The following is a 20,671-nucleotide window of genomic DNA, read 5'->3' as shown; positions in this document are numbered from 1 at the left end:
CAATTAGACCCCAGAGATTTATCTAATTACTAAAATGACAATCTCTGAAAGTTCTACTTTTCCACATTAATCACAAATTCTGCATTTTTATTTTCATATAGTTAGATTTTGCTTAAGTAAACCTTTTTTCATAATTCCCTGTTGGATCCTAAAGAAAATTCACAAGAAAGAACACACAAATAATAAAAACTTATTTATAAAATTCAAAGGTCAATGATTTACCATTGTGATAACCAGGATAAACTGGACTAAAATTGACAAATTTACACAATTTGTGGAAAATTCTAGGGTGGACAAAGTAATAAGATAAATAAAATGGAACAGTGGATGGATGAATCTCAGAAACATGCTGAGTGAAAGAAGCCAGGCACAAACAAGCACATAACCTATGATCTCATTTTATAGATAAAGTTCTAGTACAGGCAAAATTAATTTATAGTGATGAAAATCAAATCAATGCTTATCTGCAGTGTGGAATGGGGCTGAATACAAAGTGGCAGAAGGGAACTTTCTGGGGTGATGGAAACTATATCCTGAATGTAGTGGTAAGAGAGGAGTATGTTTGTCAAAACTCAACTGTATACTTAAAACGTTATTATATGTAAATTATACCTCAATAAGGGCAGAAATATAAATAAGCCCAGTATAGACTAGCAAAATTACTCAACTAAGCCCAAACCTACCTGATACCTTACAGAATCATAAGCAAATAGGTTGTTATTTTAAGCCACTGTTAGCAAAAGCCAATGGCTACAAATATTTATGAGATCTGATTCACAGAAAGAGAACCCTGCCGAAAAAGCACTGAAGATAAAAACTTCAAAAGCACCAAAAGATTTTATTTAAAATCAGTTATTAGTAACTAGAGGCAAAAAAAAACTTGTGCACAACGGGTGACTCCCCGTTGAGGAGTATTTTAGGTTGCTGTACAGAAACCTGACATGATCCAATTGAGAGGTATGTTATCTTCTTGGAGTGGTATCCAAGATGGCAGAAACTGACAAAAACTCCTTGTATTATCTTTTCCTTAGAGTCAAAAAAAAGGCAAATCATACCTTCAGAAAGACATGCAAAAACACCACTGGGGACTATGGAGTTTATGGTGCAAAACTCAAAGACAGAAGAGCACAAATAATACTTTCAGAGTTCTTTGCAAAGAACACTGACACTTTATAGAATAGGGTTTAGACATATAAACAATGCCTTAAAATACTGAAATGATGGGATTCCTGTCTAGCGGTAAAGTCCATCTCAAAAGGCAGGGAAGGGCATGTTTGTCTGGTCATGTATTACTGAAGAGACAGAAAAAAAGAGGAAAAAAAAAATACCCAAACAAAACTCTGAATTTCATTACTACTGAGAGCTTGGGTCAGAAATGAAAAGACAAATAAGCAGAGGTAGGATATCAATTGTTCACATGAGAAATAACTGAGAAGGGAGTTGGAAACTGTAATTACAGTTTCTGGTACATTTATACCTGACATCACTTTATAAAGGCAGTATATTGTGGCCATTAAAAACATCAACTCTGGAGTCAGACTGCCTAGATTTGAAAACAGCTCCATCATGTCACCTTGAAGAAAGTTATTTAATCTTTCCATGCCTTAATTTCCTCATTTGTAAAACAGAAAAACTACTGAGCTTATAATAAATTTTCTACGTGTGCTACTGTAACTGTTGTTATTGTTGTTTGTTGTTGTTGTAACTGCAGTGGACATAGCAGGCATAATACAGTGAACTCAGAGCATGCAATTAGTGAACACAATAAAACGTGTACTGCTGTGGTCTGATGAAAAGTATGTTTCATCCTTTAATCCTCAGAAAACTTTTATTATGCCCATCTTACAGATGAAAAGCTAGGCTCAGAGACGGTAAATAATTTATCCAAGGTTGCATACTAGTAAATGACAGAGCCAAACTCTGAAGCCAGATAAAACAGATCTAGTATCTGTGTACTTCTCACAATTACTACAGCATACTAGCTTTCACAGAATGGGACTTACGACCCAATACAGAAAGACAGAAACACTCTGGACAGCTACATGGGGGAAATTGACACCTATTTCACATCATACATAAAAATCAGCTCCAAATGGATTGTAGATCTAAATGTGAAAAGTAGAAGGAAAAAAAACTCTAAAGACACACAAGATTATCTTTATGACCATAAGTAGCAAATGATTTCTCAGAACACAAAAAGCACAAACCATAAGGGAAATGAATGATTAGACTGAAAATAATCTTCAGAACTTTTGTTCATCAAAATCATTTGAAAATGACTGCAACTAAGGAGCTGAAAAGATTTGCTACACATATAATGAACAAAGGGTTCATAATCAAAAAACTAAAAAAAAAGTAAAAAGTCATAAACCAATGAAAAAGACAAGACTTCATGAAAGATATTCAAATGACCAATAAACATACGAAAAAGTGTTCAACCTCACTGGCCATCAGAGAGACACAAAATGAAACCATTAAGATACCACTACACATACACTGGAATGGCTATAATTACAAAAACTGACAGAAGCAAGTGATAGTGAAAATGTGGAACTATGAAACCTCTCAGACACTGCTGATGGGGCTATAAACAACTAGTTCGGAAAACAAACTTTATCTACTACAGTTAGATATAGGTATATCCTATAACCCAGTATTTCCAATCACACATATACACCCATCAGAAGTATATGTATACATACACCAAACGACTTGTACAGCAAGATCATAATAGCCTCAAATAGGAAATAATCCAAATGCTTATTGACAGCTGACTGAATAAATTGTAGTATGTTCATATAATAGACTACAACACAATGAAAATAAATGAACCATAGACATAAATAAGAATAAATCTCATAAACAGTGACCAAACAAAAATAAACACACACTGTACGATTCCATAAAGTTCAAACTAAGCCAAAACAATGGGATTATAAATTAGTATTCTTGAGGAAGACAGTAGGAGTAGAATCTGAAAGAAGGTACCATGAAGGTTTTGGGGTGCTGCAATGTTCCTACTTACTGCCCTGGATACATTTACTTGTATAATTCACTGGAATGTACATTTATGACTTGGGTTATTTTTTCTATGTTTGTTATAATTTAATAAAAATTGATTTTAGAAATATAGTCATATAGTCATGCCATGTCAGAAAACAGCAATCTGAGTAGCTAGTTGTTTCTCAAAAAAATCTTTAAAATAATGAGGTAGTTTACGTATCCGTATCATAATTTGCATATCAATCACCAACAAAATACTCCTTCCTCCCTCCCCAAGCCTACTCTGTAGAATCCTGTTACAAATCTGAGCTCTCTCAAACTGCATTTGAAGATGCACAGCCTAGCTAATGTTGTAAATATTCTGACTTGCAATATGCCAACAGAACATTCTCTATTATATGTAATAAAAATACACAAAAGTTACTTTAAATGGTGTGATCTTCAGGGCACCGAACAGTTTTAATCTCCTCAACCTAGAGTACAAAAACAAAGAAACAAAGAGCACCAAAACCAAAAACAAGCTAACAGAAAGCAACCCAACAAAGACATCTTTTTTAAAAAACAACATTGCAAGCAACCCTCTAAAACTCTAGAATGCTGTTATACCACCAATAGTGGCAGGACCTATGGAAGTTCAAGAGCTGTGTGATAGGCACAACAGGATGTAAAAGAGGACAAGCTACCACTCTGTAAGCCACAGAAATGAAAAAAGTATGAATTCATGAATCTGCAAATGGCCTACAAAACCAAGATAGTTTCAAAGGCTCCAAATCAAAGATAAGTGTAAAAAACTGCATGTAGATGTGACATTAAACAAGTCTAATAGTCCAAGACTTCAAAAAATCTCTGAAAAACCCAGCAAACAACTCCTCCAAAGGAGGAAAAAAAAATTCACACTTAAGGAAAACTACCAGAAACTGAAAAACACTGGGGGTAAGAGGGAGAGACGGTTCAGATAAGGGGGAGGGGAGGAAGGGAAGTAGTGATGCCCAGAGGCAGCAAATCTTAGAAGAAACAACAACAACAACAACAACAACAACAAAATGTATCAGTTAAAGCTGAGAGCAACACATAAGAATTCAAGATCTGTAGGCACATAGGGGAAGACGAGAGGGCTGGAGCCAGAAAACTCTGAACCAGACCTAGTTCTGAGAAAGACAGGATATACAGAGAGGTCATATTTGAGTTCTCTGTAACAAAGATGAGGAAGCATATAAAGGTCAAGCTGGGAAAGTTACCCTGTCCTATCATCTCTGACTCCCCTTAGATCATAAAACCTCCTCATAACAGTCCAGAAAAACTACCTTATGTAATCGCAGAGAACAAGAAAAAGAATATGCACTAACTCCATAAAAAATTATTATGGATAAAAAAGATGAAAGTAAAATATAGAAAATGACAGAAAAGGATTTGAAAGAAAGTGAATGATATAGGAGGTGAGAAAGGAGATCCAATAAACTCAAAACTGGAGACCTGAAAAGGAAAATGTAAGCAATCAAGCAAAAAAAAAAAAAATCATAATTCTAAAAGGAAATTCTATCAAATTAAAAGAGGACTGAACCTACATGTTAAAAGGGTCTATTGTATATTTGGGAAAACTGACCCAAGAAGAATCAATAAAACATTATTATAGTGAAAGTACTGGATTTTCAAAATAAAGAAAAAATTCCTTTGGGCAATCAGACAAAAACTTCAAGTCATTTATTAGAGAAAGAAAATCAGGATGGCATCAGACTCCTTGACAGCAATATTTCATCCTAAAAAACAATGGAACAGTATGTTTAAGTACTTAGGTAAATGTATTTTATAGTCAAAAGATGTATAAAAAGTCAAAATGTCCTTCAAATATAGACCGTAGACAGAGAAGTTACAAACATGCAAGATGTAAGAAGATGTGTTTTTCCACGAGTCTGAAGAGGCCTGAAGAATCTCCTAGGGATGAGCTTCAAAAAACTAAGAAATAAGTGAAGTTTCAGATAAGATCTGATGTGTAAGCACAGTACATACACTTCCTTATATAGTCTGGTTAGTTTACTTCTAGGCTTTCCTTTCTTTTTATTACTTGAGATACCTCTGATTAATAATGCACTCACATACCCAATCTGCTTCTGAAATGCATCATGCAAATTATTTATCCTCTCTGGATTTTTGTAATTACTTTTTATTTGCCAAATATAGACTGAGATAGAAAAGCTAATAATGGGGTCATAATAGTAAGAGACTCCTTTTGAGAAAAAAAAAAATGTGATCCTACAACTACAAATTAATTCCACACAGTTAAAGCACATTTGATAAATACCTAAAAGCATAAAAATCCAGTGACAGACAACTGGCTCTGTAGTTTGTAGAAATTTAAACAACTAAGAAATACATTAACTGACCTATATAATAATATAAAATTATCAATACTAACCTGATAAGCTCTGTTTATTTGACTAGCTGCCCAACTAGCATATTTCACGTTGTCCTTTTTTGTTTTTGCACTTGCTTTTGGATTAGAAGCAATATGACTTGCTGACTAAAAACAAAAAAAGAAACATCAAAACCAAAATTATTTTATGTAGCCAAGACAATCAAAAACATGTACAGGTCACAGTTGCAATGGGCTGATACAAAGAGCTTTTAAAAACTTGTACCAAAACAATTTTTTAAATGAAAATAAAGTTGAATGAAATTCACATTACAAATGAAAACATATTTTTTGAAAATATATTTTAAAATAGAAAATAATCCAAAGTAATGGGGAGAAAAAATATATCTTAAATAATATCTAAAATTTTTTTTACTAGTTGTCTACCACAGCTCTTGAAAGTAAAATTCCATTATCACTTAAATACTATAGGTTTTTACTGGTGTTACTTCTTATTACTGAATTACTTCAGCTTTCCTATATCAGAATTACAGAATTATTGAATATGAATATAAGGAACTTCAAAAATAATTTAGCCCAACCTCCTATATTAACAGGTGAAAAAAAAAATTAAGTCCAATAGAATTGATTTGACTTAACCAAAGTAAGTTAACAGAAGTCTTAGAAATAGACAGAGATCATCACTTCCAATCTGTTTCTCTTCTCACTATATATACCAAGAGTTGCCAAACTATGTTCCATAGAGTCAATTAGTCACCCTTTCCTTTTTAATTTGATCCAGTCGCTCCTTGTTAAAAATGTATTTAAACAAAGGATTGTTAATCTGGGATCCATGCAAGAATCTAGAAGCCCTCAAAATCATATGTTAATTTTTAAATGTATGTTCGTATTTCTGGGGAAAGACATAACTTTTATGCTTAAATATATCTTATCCTTAAGAGCATCTGCCTATGTGGTTTCTTTTCTAGCTAGCTTGTGTTTTAGACTTTTCCCCCACCTCCTTCTCTGTCAGTAAGGAATTTATACATCAAAATTAGATTTTTACCACTCTAATATGTCTTTAATGTCACCTTTTTGGTATGAATTTCAGCAAAAGGACTGGTTAACGGAATGACTCCAGAGTTAGCCACCTACGCTGGAATCTCAGCTCAATCACTTCATAGCTCTGTGTCTATCTCCCACAAATTAATCAGAACTCTGTGTCTTGGTATCAATTTCTGTGAAATGGTAACAGTAACTTCTAAAATAGCTGATGTGAGCATTTAATGACTTAAAATAAAAAATAGAGCTCACAACAATGCCTGGCACATTAAGTGCTATGTATTTTACCATTCTTAATAATTTGTTATCAATTTTTAAAATTAGTATTTAACTGATCTGGTAAAAAAAAAAATTGTTACCATACTGTTTCTACAAGCTATTACAACTGGCACTGGTAGAATCCAGGAAAAATTTTTTGAAATTCTTTTGAACAGTTTTCTAATTATATTTTGCCATTTCTTTGCTGAAAATTATTTCATCTATGTTTCTTCCTGCCTCTGTTTCTGCAATCAATTCTTCTTCACTGAGCCCCAATAAAATATTCATCTAAAAGTCCATGACAAAACCAGGATAAACTAAAATTTCAAAGAACTAGCCTATTAAAGAAAATTTTATTTTTTTAGTCATTCTGATTGTAGAGAGGAGCTCATTTATATAAATTTTAAAGGTCAGCAAATTCTTCCTCTATTCCCCATAGCTCTTGTTAACTGACTTTTTCTAAGCTCGTCATTTAGCATAAACAAATATTTAATTATCTGCTTCTTACAAACAACTGAATTTTCTATACCATAAAAAAAGTTTTAGGTTGGCATCAGAGATTTTACTTCTAATATGTCTTTTATAAGTATAGTTTAAAAATATTTCATACAATTATAATTTAAGGTAAGAAATACAATAATTTGGGGGCATAAACCCAAGAACATCAAAACAATTAAGAAACACATAATATAGTTTTGTATCTGTTACTGTTTAATTTTATAAGGTGTATTAATACCTAAAAATAAAACTGCCTTACAATCTATTGCTTATAATTAACTAGAGGAAAAAATCATATGCTTATCAATGAAATTAAAAAAAAAAAAAAGAGGGATGTGATTAAATGGGATAGCTAATGGACTTTAAATGACATTTCATAAAATAACATTAAACATGCACCTCAAACTCACCATGTAAAGTCCAAACAAAGCTCTCATATTTCTGTTGTTCAGTTTCAATGCCTGTGCAAAATACTTTCTTGAAAGTTCGAGATTTTCAAGTCCACCTTGGGTATATTTAACCTGTTAAAAATTGCAGAGTGCTGAAACCTGTTTATTTTACTACTTTGAAATATAGCATGTTTCATCATACCATAGGCACTAGTAATTGAAACATATTCTGTAAACAAATGCAAGATGTTAAAAGAATTCATCTTGAAGTTGCTAAAACTAAACTAAATTTTAAAGCATAACCTACCTCCCAAAACTATTCTAGTCTATAAACAATAAGATCATTGAGTAGCTTTTAAAATAAAAATGCTAATACAAAAAAGCCAGTATAATTTCTATTTCAACTACCTTATAAATGCTTTACAACTTTATATGTTCTATTATTAGCATTGTAAATCTAGACTTGGATACTGAATTGTCCCTTCCTAGCCACAATGACGTTCCTTAATAATGAAGTCCTTTTAACCTTACAGCATTCAATTGTACTGCTATTCTTCATAGTTAAGCAAATAAGACAAATACTTCCTACTTTCCAAAATACTGAACTTAATATGAATTTCCAAGAATATGGATATAAAAATCCTAATTATTGTAAATGCCTTAGAAGCCATTAAATGGTGATTACTGTGACATAATCAATTCATAATTAGGAAAGAGAACGATACACAATTAAAAAATACGAAGAATTTCACTGTTTAAAATAAGTGCTTTTAAATGAAGTCAGTATCTCCATTATAGTATTAAAAATTTAAAACTATTTCCTCCACAAATCAATTTTCATCACATATTTTAAATTTTTATATACTTACCTAACATTAAGGACATATTCTTAGCTCTATAATAATACCTAACACCAACAAAAATAAAATCATATACAATTATTGTTTTTGAAAACACTTACTTCAGCATATTGCTGACAATATAAGTGGTTGTGTGGATTAGTCATCATAAGCTCCTCTAAACAAAAGGCTGCTTTAGCATAGCTGAAAAATATCAGAGTTAATTTTAAAAGCCACAAATTTTATCTAAAGTTACACCTTAAAATAATTTAAACATAATTTTAGTGATGTTAGACATTTTATTCCCAAAATAATTTAAATAGCTTTATTAATAAAGTACTTGTTATCTTGAATTCATAAATACAAATAATATTACATTTTTAATGAAATGAATAAACAAGCTTAAATCCTTAAAGCTGCCTATAAACAATCAAGAGATATTACACTTTTAACTGAGTTACTGCTATGACATCCAAACATTATTAACAACATAGGCTTCAAGACCTTGGATCAGGTTACATATAAAGTAAGTTCTATAAGTCCACTAATCATTTAATAAACTATTCAAATAGCTAAAGTGTAAGGAGGAAATAAACATTTTATTAAATATCTCTATTCACTAAAATTCCTTTATAGATACATATTTACCAATATATTCTATTCCAAAGATTTCACTACTTAAGGTTACTGTCAAATACAAAAGTATGATGAAGTTTCAAATTTCTAAACCCAAGAAAGGTAGATCAAGTTAGTGGTTTTAATATGCACTCTATCATGTGGCAGAGAAACAAAAATCTTTACTGAAAATCTAAGGAGAAAACTGAAAAGGGTTCTGGAAAAATGGTTTTATACCACTTGACTATAATTCCCCTTAATGTATTTTATATTTTTAAGTCATGTGAATATCCTTAACTATTTACAGGAAATTCTAAAGAACACAGGTGTTGTAAGATGTATTCCCAGTGAGGAGGTGATGATATTACAACAGAAAAAGGCTACCTATAATTATTTTTGACATTTGACACCAATATACAAAGGTACCTATCTTTACTCTAATGTCTGATAGACTTTTCAAAATATGTATGTTGCAGTTTCACATATGTGTAATACTAATAGCTAACTTTTATTACATGCTCATTATGTATCACACACTTCTCCACATCTGTTACATTCATTTAATCCTACCAAACCCCTAGGAAGTGAGCAGACAGACGACACTCTTAACCACTATACAACTGCCTGTATGTGCTACATACCATGATGAAAAATTGTGGTGGTAACGGTAGTGATAAAGATGTCAATGGTAACATAAAAACAGGTACAACAATCAAATCAAACGGCCTGAGGAATCAAAAATACTCTGCAGATTACCTGCAAAATCACAGCACTTTAGATTTATGAAAGATCTTATACATAGACAGATCCTCATCAGAGACCATGCAGCTATTTAGTCCTTTTCACTTTTATGTCCAAAACCTAGTACTGGTTCTTGACATATGGTAGGTATATAAAGAATGAGCAAATGACTGAATAAACAACTAGAACAACAGTATTATGACTACCTATCTAATATTTATTCATCACTGCATAGGAGAAAGGGAAGTAGTCTCTACTGTTAACACCCAACTTCATCCAAAAGATAGTTCCCTTATAAATGTGTTCTTTTAACTAGAGTAATGCCAAAAACTCATATTAATGCTAAGAATAAAAGTTCTTAAATATTTAAATGGGTTGAGCACAACTGACTCTGATTCTTATATAGCATAAAGTAAGAGAAAATGGGCATGAAGGTGTTTCTAATGTAAAATGAAAGCCAAGATACTTCTCTCAAAAATTATTTAGCATCACATACAAGAACAGGGTATCTTTCTCCAATTTTACGAAGTATAAAATCAAATTAATTTTTGTGGATAAAGTATAGAACTAAATAAACATAGAGCTGGAAGGAGCAAGAAATGGACTAATCCAGTTTTTCTCAGCCAGGCATAGTCAAGAGTGTTCAAGCAGTATTAAAGTGATTTGAGTGACTATTTTCTCAATTCTCCCAAGGACGGTGCATTGCCAGTACCATTCCAGATGAAGAAAGAAGCTAATTCATTCTATACAATGACTTAATGAAACTAAGATTATTTAGAGAAGTAAAATTAATTTGAATCTATTTAAAATAGAATAACTACTATTACTACTATGTCATAGTCAGTAACTAAATAAAATTTCTGAAGTCCTTCTGTTCCTCACAAAAGCATATGTATAGGTACAGCGTTTGTCCCTAGATTGCTTTATCAACATTATGATTTTTCCTTTAGGATTTCAATAATTCCATTTTTACAGAATTTTATAGTAAAGGTGGGCCTACTGTAATTATAATCATAATTAATTTATTCTAACTGCTCCTTGCTAATATAAAATTATGTTTTAACTATAAATCAAGCAAAAAAAATCAGTATCTTTGTTTAAAATATTTACTTTTGTTTATAATACATACTGTTGGGGTTAAGGTATAAATTATAACTAACGTTTTACATTTAGAACAAGTATCTCAATGTGGCCAATTAGTGTGACATATCACTGGAATAACCAGAATTTATAAATCAGAAGCAAATATAAATAAAAGTAACTTAAAAAATATATAAATAAAATTAACTTAGAGATATTAAAAAGGTATGTGGCAAAATTCTATACCACCTTTCTATAAAAATACTGAGTAGACCTGTATGTACATTCTACTGTACAAATTTATTTGGAATAAAAACTTCTAGATCTAGATTAGCAATGCTGCCTGTGACTTACTATAATGATTCATATACAGAAAAAAAAAAGTCAAAATGTCAAACATATCTAGCAATTCCTAAATCACTACATTTTTGCCACTGTGCCCACAAAACTGTGCTAAACTGATGTTCCACAGTAATTTACCACTTCTACCAAAACAATCCTACCTACTACAATGACTTGCTCAAACAAGTCAAATAAATTAAATGAACATTCTGATTTTCATATAGTTTCATAAAATCTGGAGCTATTTATTTCCACTCACCCTAAATCTGAATATTCCTTCTAATATGTTCAGTGAGAAAAAATTAACAGTCATTTTGTAAATAACTAGCTTCAAGACCAAAAAGAGTTTTGGGTAGGCAGAACAGGATTATCATTTACCATAAAAAGAAATTATTTTTCAGGTGCTATTCCATCTTTGTATTTCTTGATTTCTTGGGATTTTTCAGTTCATTTCTCTTAAATATACATTCACCTCTATCTCAATAAACTCTTCAGAGACCCAAAATAAAGCAAAACTGAATGTGGTCATTATAATATGAAGCATGTAATAATAATAAGTATAATGATATATTAAAAATAAAGTATAACCTTTTGAGAACTAAATACAGAAATATTACAAACACATACAAAAAAGTAAAATTGATAAAGAAGTAGAAAAAAAACCAGAGGTGATTAATTTATATAGTTCTCAGAGGATAGAGAACATGAAAGCAATATAAATTGATATATCTGACCATCAAACAATACAAAGTTTCTGTATGTTTAAAAAATCAATATTAAAAAGACATAATAAATAGAAATATATTTTTGACAGGAGAAAGGTTCATATCGTTTAAATAAAAGCTCTTTTTAAAAAGTGTAACCAATTTTCATTTATCAAATTTTGCAAAGATTAAAAAGAATGACAGCACTCATGGTTGTAAAGGGGACACACTAATAATTGCTGGTATAAGAGTAAATTGATACTATCTTTCTAGTAAACAATTAGGAATGATTTATCAAAACCACTGAAAATGTGCATATCATTTAATCAAGTAATTCTACTTCTAAGAATTTAGCCTAAGGAAACAATTAAAATAAAAATAGTACAACATTAAAGTTAAAATGAAAAATAATCTTTATATTCCCTTAGGAAATTGGTTAGGAATACCAGGGTAAATTGATAAGATGGAATAATACAAACCCATTGAAATCACATTGTGGAATGTTTATTTGTGATAAGGAATTTTTTAAAATTGTAAGTGAAAAGCATAAGCTACAAAAGATAAATCTATTTTAGGTTCCTCTTTGTTTCAAGAGGCACTGAAGGAAAAAAATAAAATGTAAACTGTAGTTAACTTAGGATGACATAATTACACATGATTTTTATCTTTGTCTTTATTCTTTACTGGGTTTTCCAAATTTTCTGTTCAGGTACTTCTCTAAAGAAAAAATTTCCTTGATGATTTGAAATGTTTATAAATGCTTTTAATCACACGATCTTCACAAGGCATAAAAACATTTTAAATAACTGTCATCTGACAAAATAAAACAAATATTACTGTTTTCACCACACTCCAAAAATTGAGTCTCCTGTTATTTAAATCATATAATGTATACTTTATAAATGAAGACTTTAAAACTATGAAAAATGGAAACAGTATCATTTAATCAAATATACTACCACTCTTGAAAGCATAAGAGAAAGCTGAATATGTTTATGTATGTGATCACACAAGCATATGTACATCTATACTGAACATGATTCAGAAAATAATTTCCTAATGAAAAGCAAAGAGAATCCGATAACCAGTATACGTAATAGAGAACTGAAGAACGATCCCCAGAATATAGTATACATTCATTAAAGACAGCTATTGCTTTTATTTTACCTCCCACTTTTATTAGAATTGCCCACATAACCACCTTAACTTTCTATTTCACATTACATATACAGCCCTGGGCAAAGGCAAGAGACAAGTCTTCATTCTATTTCCTGTGTCAGCTATTTGTAGTATGAGAATGAGGTTAACTATTATTCATGCACAGTAATATGCCTGAGAATCCGATTCTATTCTCTCAAAAGGAAAGAAAGAAACAATGTGATATACTTCAGATTCAGAAGAACTAAGGAAAAAAAGGGGGGAAAAAATCCTGCCTTTAGATAGAGGTTAGCGTTAATGCTGTGATATTAGAAAACTTGCACTAAGACTGGACTAATCCTCTCACACTGGGATTTCCTCCTGTCACTGCAGCAATAAAAAAGCTAACAAAAACATTAAATATCCAATAAGCAAGTTCCTACAGCACTCAACATTCTTGATTATTCTTGGTTTTTACCCAGGCAACAGAATGCTTCTACTTTGGAAGAGCTGATTCTTTTAGTACTAAGGCTAATAGATGCATACAAGTGACAGAATTTTTAAACAGCATGGGGTATAATACTCTTTGTATATAAGAACAATTTAAATTCTAAAAATTCACAATTTTGATTCACTAAAAATAACCTTAGCTCAGCAAATGCATGCCTTTCTAATACTGAAGAACGTCATCTCTATTTGAAAGAAAAACTTATTTCCCAGACAAAAATAATTTAGCAAAACACAAATGATCTAGTTAAAGCAATTCACATATTATAACCAATAAACTGTTGATCTGTTTTTTAAATGTAACTATTTATTTCGTTAATTTAAAATGACATATGATTCATACCTTCTCACCAATCTTTTGGTAACCACTATGCCTTCTGAACTTACATAGTGATGAAAACTGCACTCCTAACAGCATTTTATGTGTGTTTAACAACTTACTCATGTTCATTGATATAAAGTTCTGCAAGTTCATGCCAGGCTTCTTGGTCTCCGACAAACCTGGTGAGAGGGAAGGGAAAAAAAGTAAGTGTGTAGGAATTCTGTAAATGAACAGCATGGAGGCAAAAAGGAAAATGAAATGCAAATTCCATTTTAATTAAAAAAGGTTTATCAGAATAACAAAACACAATCCTCTTGTAAGACACTCACTGTTCCAGATACTCATTCAGTTCCCGAATGGCCTCCACATTTTTCCCCTGGGCTTTTCGAATGGCAATCTTACGCTTTCTTGCAGCCTATGGGTTGACATTAATAAAGGATTAGGCCCTCATGATTCCCTGGGTTTTGTAAAGAAGGTAATTTGACTGTGCAAATTATTATCTCAATGCCAGTGAAATTCCATTGTAGAACTACTGCTTATTGGGAGTTTATAAACATACCCCATGACATCCCACTGGGGAATTCAAACATTCCTCCAACAATCACATATGCTTTACTTTTGATGTATACAATGTATGCATCACTTCATTCAAATAAATAACCATCCAGATTCTGATAATTACAAGCCAGCAGGGAATCCTAATCTTTATCCATCCTAAAGTCCTTTACTCTGTCTCATTCATGAGATCTGTATCGTAAGAGATAGAGGGATAATGGAGATTAGAAAATAATCTCACTGTGGCCACTTGAATGTCATTATACGAATATGGCTTCTAATAAAATGGTTTTAACAGAAAAATCTACCTAAGATTCTTTCAAAAGAATAATGTAGGTCCTGAAAGAAATATTTTATAATAGACAAAACAATTAGAACTTGCATTTTAAAGCTTTTTAAATTTAAATATAAAAATCAATGCCATTTATTTATATATTCATCAAATATGTAATGAACATCTGTTGTTTGCCAGGTACTGCACAGGACAATCAAAGTATAAGGATTGAAAAAAGGAACTGATAATTCCTTGCAGGAGCTCAGTATGATGAAAGAAACACACATCAAATAAAAGAAAGTGATAGATCTCCGATGATGTGGCAACATGGAAGTGGTGGAAAGACAGGAAGCAAAGAGGGTCCTAAATGTGATACCTGTACTGAAACAGAAAGGGCAAGTAGACAGTAAGAAAGAAAAGGAGAAAACTGTACGGAGGAACACAGGGAGCAAAGGCACAGGAGACAGTAGCATTGTGTGTAATCAAGACTATATGTTTGAGGTTGGAGTGAACAGAGACAGGAGGGTGCTATGTGAATTATTAAGTTTGCATCCCCTTCATCTCTGTTTAATTCAATGCAGAAGGCTAAACAATAAAACCACACTATACCTAGGGCTAGGTTAAGTTTATTAATTATGAGTAACACATACTCCATAAGATATAGACAAGTAGAAGTAAAATGAATGGGGCCTCAAACAACAAGGTCTTACTGTATAGCAAAGGAACTATATTCAACAGCTTGGAATAACCTACAATGAAAAAGAATATAAAAAATAAAAAATATGTATGTATAACTGAATCACTATGCTGTATACCAGAAACGAATACAACACTGTAAATCAATTACACTTCAATTTAAAAAAAAAGAGGGGGTGCTCTTTAGACCAAAGGAGGTAGCTACCTGTCCTGTAGTGGAAAAGGTACGTTTTTGCTTTGAAAAACTGAAAGTCAAAAAAGTCAAAAAAAAAAAATCAGATTTAATAAATCTCTTATTTATTAAATAAGCCTATATTTAACAAATAAGACCAAGAGCAATATTTATTATAACAGTGATAACATTTTGGTAATAAAAAATGACAGGTGTGTTAAAAATGTATATCCTTGATTATTTGGCTCATGCCAAAAGCCTACCACAATGTCTGCCTCAAATATTTTTGAAATAATTTCACTACGTAAAACAACAGAAGTGCCATAATAAATGCAAAGTTTATCCCAAGAATTCAGAAGGAAAGGAAAAGTATAGCTCTGAAAGTAACTCAATCCTAAACCTTTGAAAAGAATATGAGACTTGAAATGTGAGCCTTATTCCAAGTCCTTCTGAAAATACATGAGTGATAAATTAACATAATTAAGCAACTAATTTCTTTGGGGCATACATTATCTAATTCTGCCAGTCCAACATTATTAAGGCACAGGTGAAGAAGGACAGTTGATCCCTGTGAGACAGAAATAAACCAGGTAAGCCCTATTTTTATTGCCCTGGCTCACTGCCATGAGAAAGTTTCTAGGGTGCTGGGCAAGGAGAGAAAACCAGGTTGAACCCTAGTAGACTCCAAGAGTTCGAGAAGGAGCTCAGAGTCCAAGAAGACCAAAAAGGCTATAGTTCATGGGACAGAGTATTGCAGAAGAGATAAAAATAAAGAATAAAGACTCTACAGAGATTCCCCTTGAATCTCAAGGGATCCCCTGAGTACTCTGCTTTGTACTGATCAGTACGTGTATAAGGAAACCACCCAAAGGCAAAGGAAAGAACTACTAGACAGGATTAGCAGAAAAGTGTCCAGAGCTGACACAGGGCTGGAGTAGTGCCTCTTTCTACAGCCAGACTAGAAAAATGTCATGACTCCTGAGGTACTGATAGAGTACCCAGGATGATACAATGGGGAATAATTAGCCCCAGTATAAACACTGTTCAGGTCCTGTCTAATGAAGACCCAGAAGGATCAAACTGTCTGCAATAACTTAATTATAACTTACATATATCCCACAAGAAAGCTCAAGAATATTTATAAGAATACAAAAATCAAAAGCAGCAAAGAAAACTTTAGAGGATGATGGTTTTGTTTACTTCCTTGATTATGGTGACAGTTTCACAGGTATATATAAATGTCAAAACTAACAAACTGCACACCTTAAATATGTGCTGTCTATTCTAAACCAATCATACGCCAAAACAGCCTTACAAAACAGCATTAATTAGACAAATGTTATAAGTTGTCTTGAATATCAATTTTCATTTGTATTTCTTTCTTGCACTTTTTTTCTTGTAAAATATTTCAATGTTCTGAATTTTTCTAAATTTCTTGTTTAGATCAATCTTTGTAAGTCTGTTTAAGTCAAAAGTGAAAACCTGCCTTACATTTTACAAACGATTTTAATAATGGTGTCAGAATTTCTATTATAAAGTATGAAACTTCAAAAAGTACTTACGACCATAAATTTGTACATGCCTCTGTAACATTATGTTCAAGGGGCTAGCTAGTAATTTTTCCTGAAAGACATGTCACATCTTAAACAGGCCATATGGGGAGAGATATACTACCCAGAAAAGGATTAAAGGGGCTACCAGCAAAATATAATCTAGAACCCCCCCCCCCAGTTGCTGGGACTCAGAAACAGTCAGGCAACAGAAGGAAAGCAGAGTTCCAGGTTCTTTTGCCTCTAAGGCTTATGCCGATGGCCCTGGGAAATGTGGCATTCTAAAAGTTTCTTCACCCTTTGCACAGAGGCAGGTATATGTAATCCCACAATAAGAGTTCAAATATTTGATGTATCACAACAGGCAGTTGACCATTCAAGGCAAAATCTGATTTTTCCAAAATATGAAATTCAACTAAAAAGACAAGAATTATTGTACTTTCTTCTGAAAGACAGCAAGTATTCATTGAAGACGTATCATTTGCTAGGCATTGTTCCATGTAATGGACATAATTTTTCCCTCAAAGAGCTTTCAAAGGATAAAACGCCTACCTTTATTTTAAAAGCAAGCAAATTAAAAAAAACCTGACTCATGTTGGGGTAATCTAAGGAATAAAAACTCAGTGAGCCTAATCCAATACTTGATTTTGAGACTGGTGACTAAAACTTTTACACTTGAGAGTTATTCTATAATAGCACTTATGTCTAAGTTTTCAGTGTTTTTGTGCTATTATTGCAGAATATACTTTCATCCACCTCCAACCCCTCCAATTCCACTTACCCCAAGTTTAGACCCCCATAATCTCAAGCTTAAGGCAGAACAGCCTCCAAATTACTTATTTTCTCTCTTTCCACCTCTTTTAAACCATCTCCCATATTACTGACAAAGTTATTTCTAAAAAATTCTGGTGGAATTTTGCTAATCAAAATTTGACTTCATTCTCCATTTTCTAAGAATAAAAATTAAGATTCTGTTATACTCTGTATCTTGTAATAACCTATAATGGAGTATAATCTGCAAAAAACTGAATCACTATGCTGTACACCTGAAACTAACATAATACTGTAAATCAACTATACCTCTATTTAAAAAAAAAAAAGACTAAAAAAACTGTATTCACTTATTGATAATACAGGGAAAAATATTTAAATTCTAAAGTGTAACATACCATGTTGTTCACAAATACAAACCTTATTGCATTTCCAGTCACTCTGTATCACGAACCAACTCAAAGGTATAAAACATTGTTCCTTAGAGCCCTAGTTTTGCTCAGAGGCAAATCAGTGGGGAAGAATGGGGAGGTTAACTGTACAGACCACCAGAACCCTCTCTTCAACTAGAACAGAAATGAAATTTCAAGTGAAAACTGTGTTAAAGGAGGCAGTTCAGACAGAGAAAAATAAATGGCTTTCTAAGCATATTAAAAGCTATTCAACATCATTCACAATGCAAATTTTAACAAGATAACACTTTTAACTAATTAAATTGGCAAAGGTTAAAAATGAAAAAGTTGATAATATACCATATGGGAGGATACAGAGAAAGAATTCTCTTACACCACAGAAATGAGTATAGATGGCTAAAAAGCTCTTGTGGAGGGACATTTGCATCAAATTTTACAATACATGGACCTCCTGACACAGATATTTCACTTCTAGGAAACTACCCTACAAATGACATGCACTGCAACACTGTTTCTGGGAAGAAGATATCAGATACCAAATGGGACTTAAAGCTTTCCATCAAGACAGGGACTATACATCCATGCAATACACAGCTACTTAAAGGATGAAGCAAAGGATGTACTGACATAGCATGACCTTTAAAAGATATTGCTAGGTAAGGTATGCCACCATTTGCAGTTTCAACAACTCCCCCGTCAAAACATACACACACACACACACACACACACACACACACAGTTATATGCAAGAGCAAAAAAAGTTCCGGAAGAATTCTTAAGAAATTAACAATGTTTGCTTAGGTGGCAGAGGACTTGAGATTAGGGATGGGAAGAAAGATTTATTTTTTACTGTATACTCTTTTGTGTTGTTTATAATTTTTAACATGAGTATGTATTACTTTTTCAAGAGTATTTCAGAACTTTTTAAAAATAGATGAGGAGATGTCCCATTTCAGCAACCTCCCAAAAGGAAAATTTGAAAACTTCCATTCTAATCATTTTATTCTTTTTTCCTTAGGCAGCCCTTGTACTTTAACAATGGTAAGGCTTATTCACCCCATTCATGGGATATGATGCCTTCCCCCAGACCACCATCTTTGTCTCATTTAAGCCATACTCATCTTCTAAGGCCTACAAGGCTCAAAAATAATGCAGCAAATCATTTAAAGTCAGGCTTTAATAAGGCTACTTCAAAGTCCAAAATCTGTTCATTACATCATGCTTGTCTCTGTAAAAGCAAAGTCAAGGATGGTATCTAGTTTATCCTTCTCTTCCCAGCACCAAGCGAACTGCAAGCACTCAACAAATGTTTTTTGAAAGAATAATGAATGCACATGAGAGGTCAAGAGAGCTCCTTTAAGCTTTAATGAATAACCTCATTTCTATACTGGGTATCTAGGAACACAGAAGCACAAGACGAAAGAAAGAGTTATATGATCACTTTTAGACAATGCAAAGAACTAAAGTATAAAATCCTGAACTGTAACTATGGATATAACTGTGATGTCTTCTACATAGTAATTTAACTGTTTAATATAAGTAAAGTCTTCCCCTACAAGACTTGATTAGTTCTAGGTCTTACATGGCTTTGTTTTTCTCCCTCATTGTCTACCATTTTGTCTACCAGTTCATTCTGTGAATATAGTAACAGATACAGTGTCTAAGTTAACATTCACACTTTGGTGGCTCATGACAGGTACTCAATAAATATTTACAGAAGGACAGAAAAGACCGAGGGAAGATTAGATAAAGATAATATTTAATGAAAGGATAATACATTTAGCAAAGCTGAATTTAGTCACCTTGTTCTGAAATGTTTACCTAACAATTAAACGATTTAGTTACTACCCTCTCACACAAAGTCTATAAGGGGAATCAAGCCATAAACATGGAAAGTACTACAAAGACAAAACACTTAGTTACATATTATCTTAGGCCCTGAAGTAGCAAAATAATCTATTAAAAATATGCCCAACTTAAACCAACACAGAAGTTAGAAGTCTGACTTCTAATTCCAAAAAATGTTATAAGCTATTGTAACTTTTTTATTGTAATTTTTAACCTGGTATGAGAAAAATACATGAAACAACTTTTTCAGAAATCTGATTTCATATTTTCAATATATGGCTGCATAAAAAATGAATACCTTTGACACGGTGAAATCTTACAGTTGAAATAAATACATAAAATATCTTCAGGAATAAAAAATGGTGCTTTTTATAAGGAACTTTTTTATTAAGACAGATGGCAAGCTATTAGGATAAATCAGATTTAAAAATTATCCAAAACTTCTCAATTTTAACTGTTTTATTGGGGATATCTAAATTAACTGTTTTTTTTTTAATAACAGGTCAGCTTGCAGTTCTGTCAAAACTTTTCCTGAACTTTCTATA

The 20,671-nt window shown here is 32.2% G+C and overlaps 1 protein-coding gene across 3 annotated transcripts in view; it reads right to left on the bottom strand.

The window, feature by feature from the left end:
* EMC2 (ER membrane protein complex subunit 2) overlaps positions 1 to 20,671 on the bottom strand; it is a 479,224-nt gene that overhangs the window by 441,733 nt on the left and 16,820 nt on the right. For all 3 annotated transcript variants that reach the window (XR_012502164.1, XR_012502163.1, XM_010955832.3), the window contains exons 6-10: positions 14,177 to 14,262; positions 13,967 to 14,026; positions 8,522 to 8,603; positions 7,582 to 7,692; positions 5,417 to 5,521 (exon numbers count right to left, since the gene is read on the bottom strand). Coding sequence is in view for 1 of the 3 variants with exons in the window: in XM_010955832.3 (XP_010954134.1) it covers positions 5,417 to 5,521; positions 7,582 to 7,692; positions 8,522 to 8,603; positions 13,967 to 14,026; positions 14,177 to 14,262 (444 nt within the window). In the remaining 2 variants the exon portion in view is untranslated. The remainder of the gene's footprint in view (positions 1 to 5,416; positions 5,522 to 7,581; positions 7,693 to 8,521; positions 8,604 to 13,966; positions 14,027 to 14,176; positions 14,263 to 20,671) is intronic.

Source organism: Camelus bactrianus, chromosome 25 (assembly GCF_048773025.1).
Source record: "Camelus bactrianus isolate YW-2024 breed Bactrian camel chromosome 25, ASM4877302v1, whole genome shotgun sequence".
In the NCBI taxonomy this organism is placed as follows: domain Eukaryota; kingdom Metazoa; phylum Chordata; class Mammalia; order Artiodactyla; family Camelidae; genus Camelus; species Camelus bactrianus.
The sequence above is the reverse complement of the archived record's forward strand: the minus strand, read 5'-3'. Positions and strand labels throughout refer to the sequence as shown.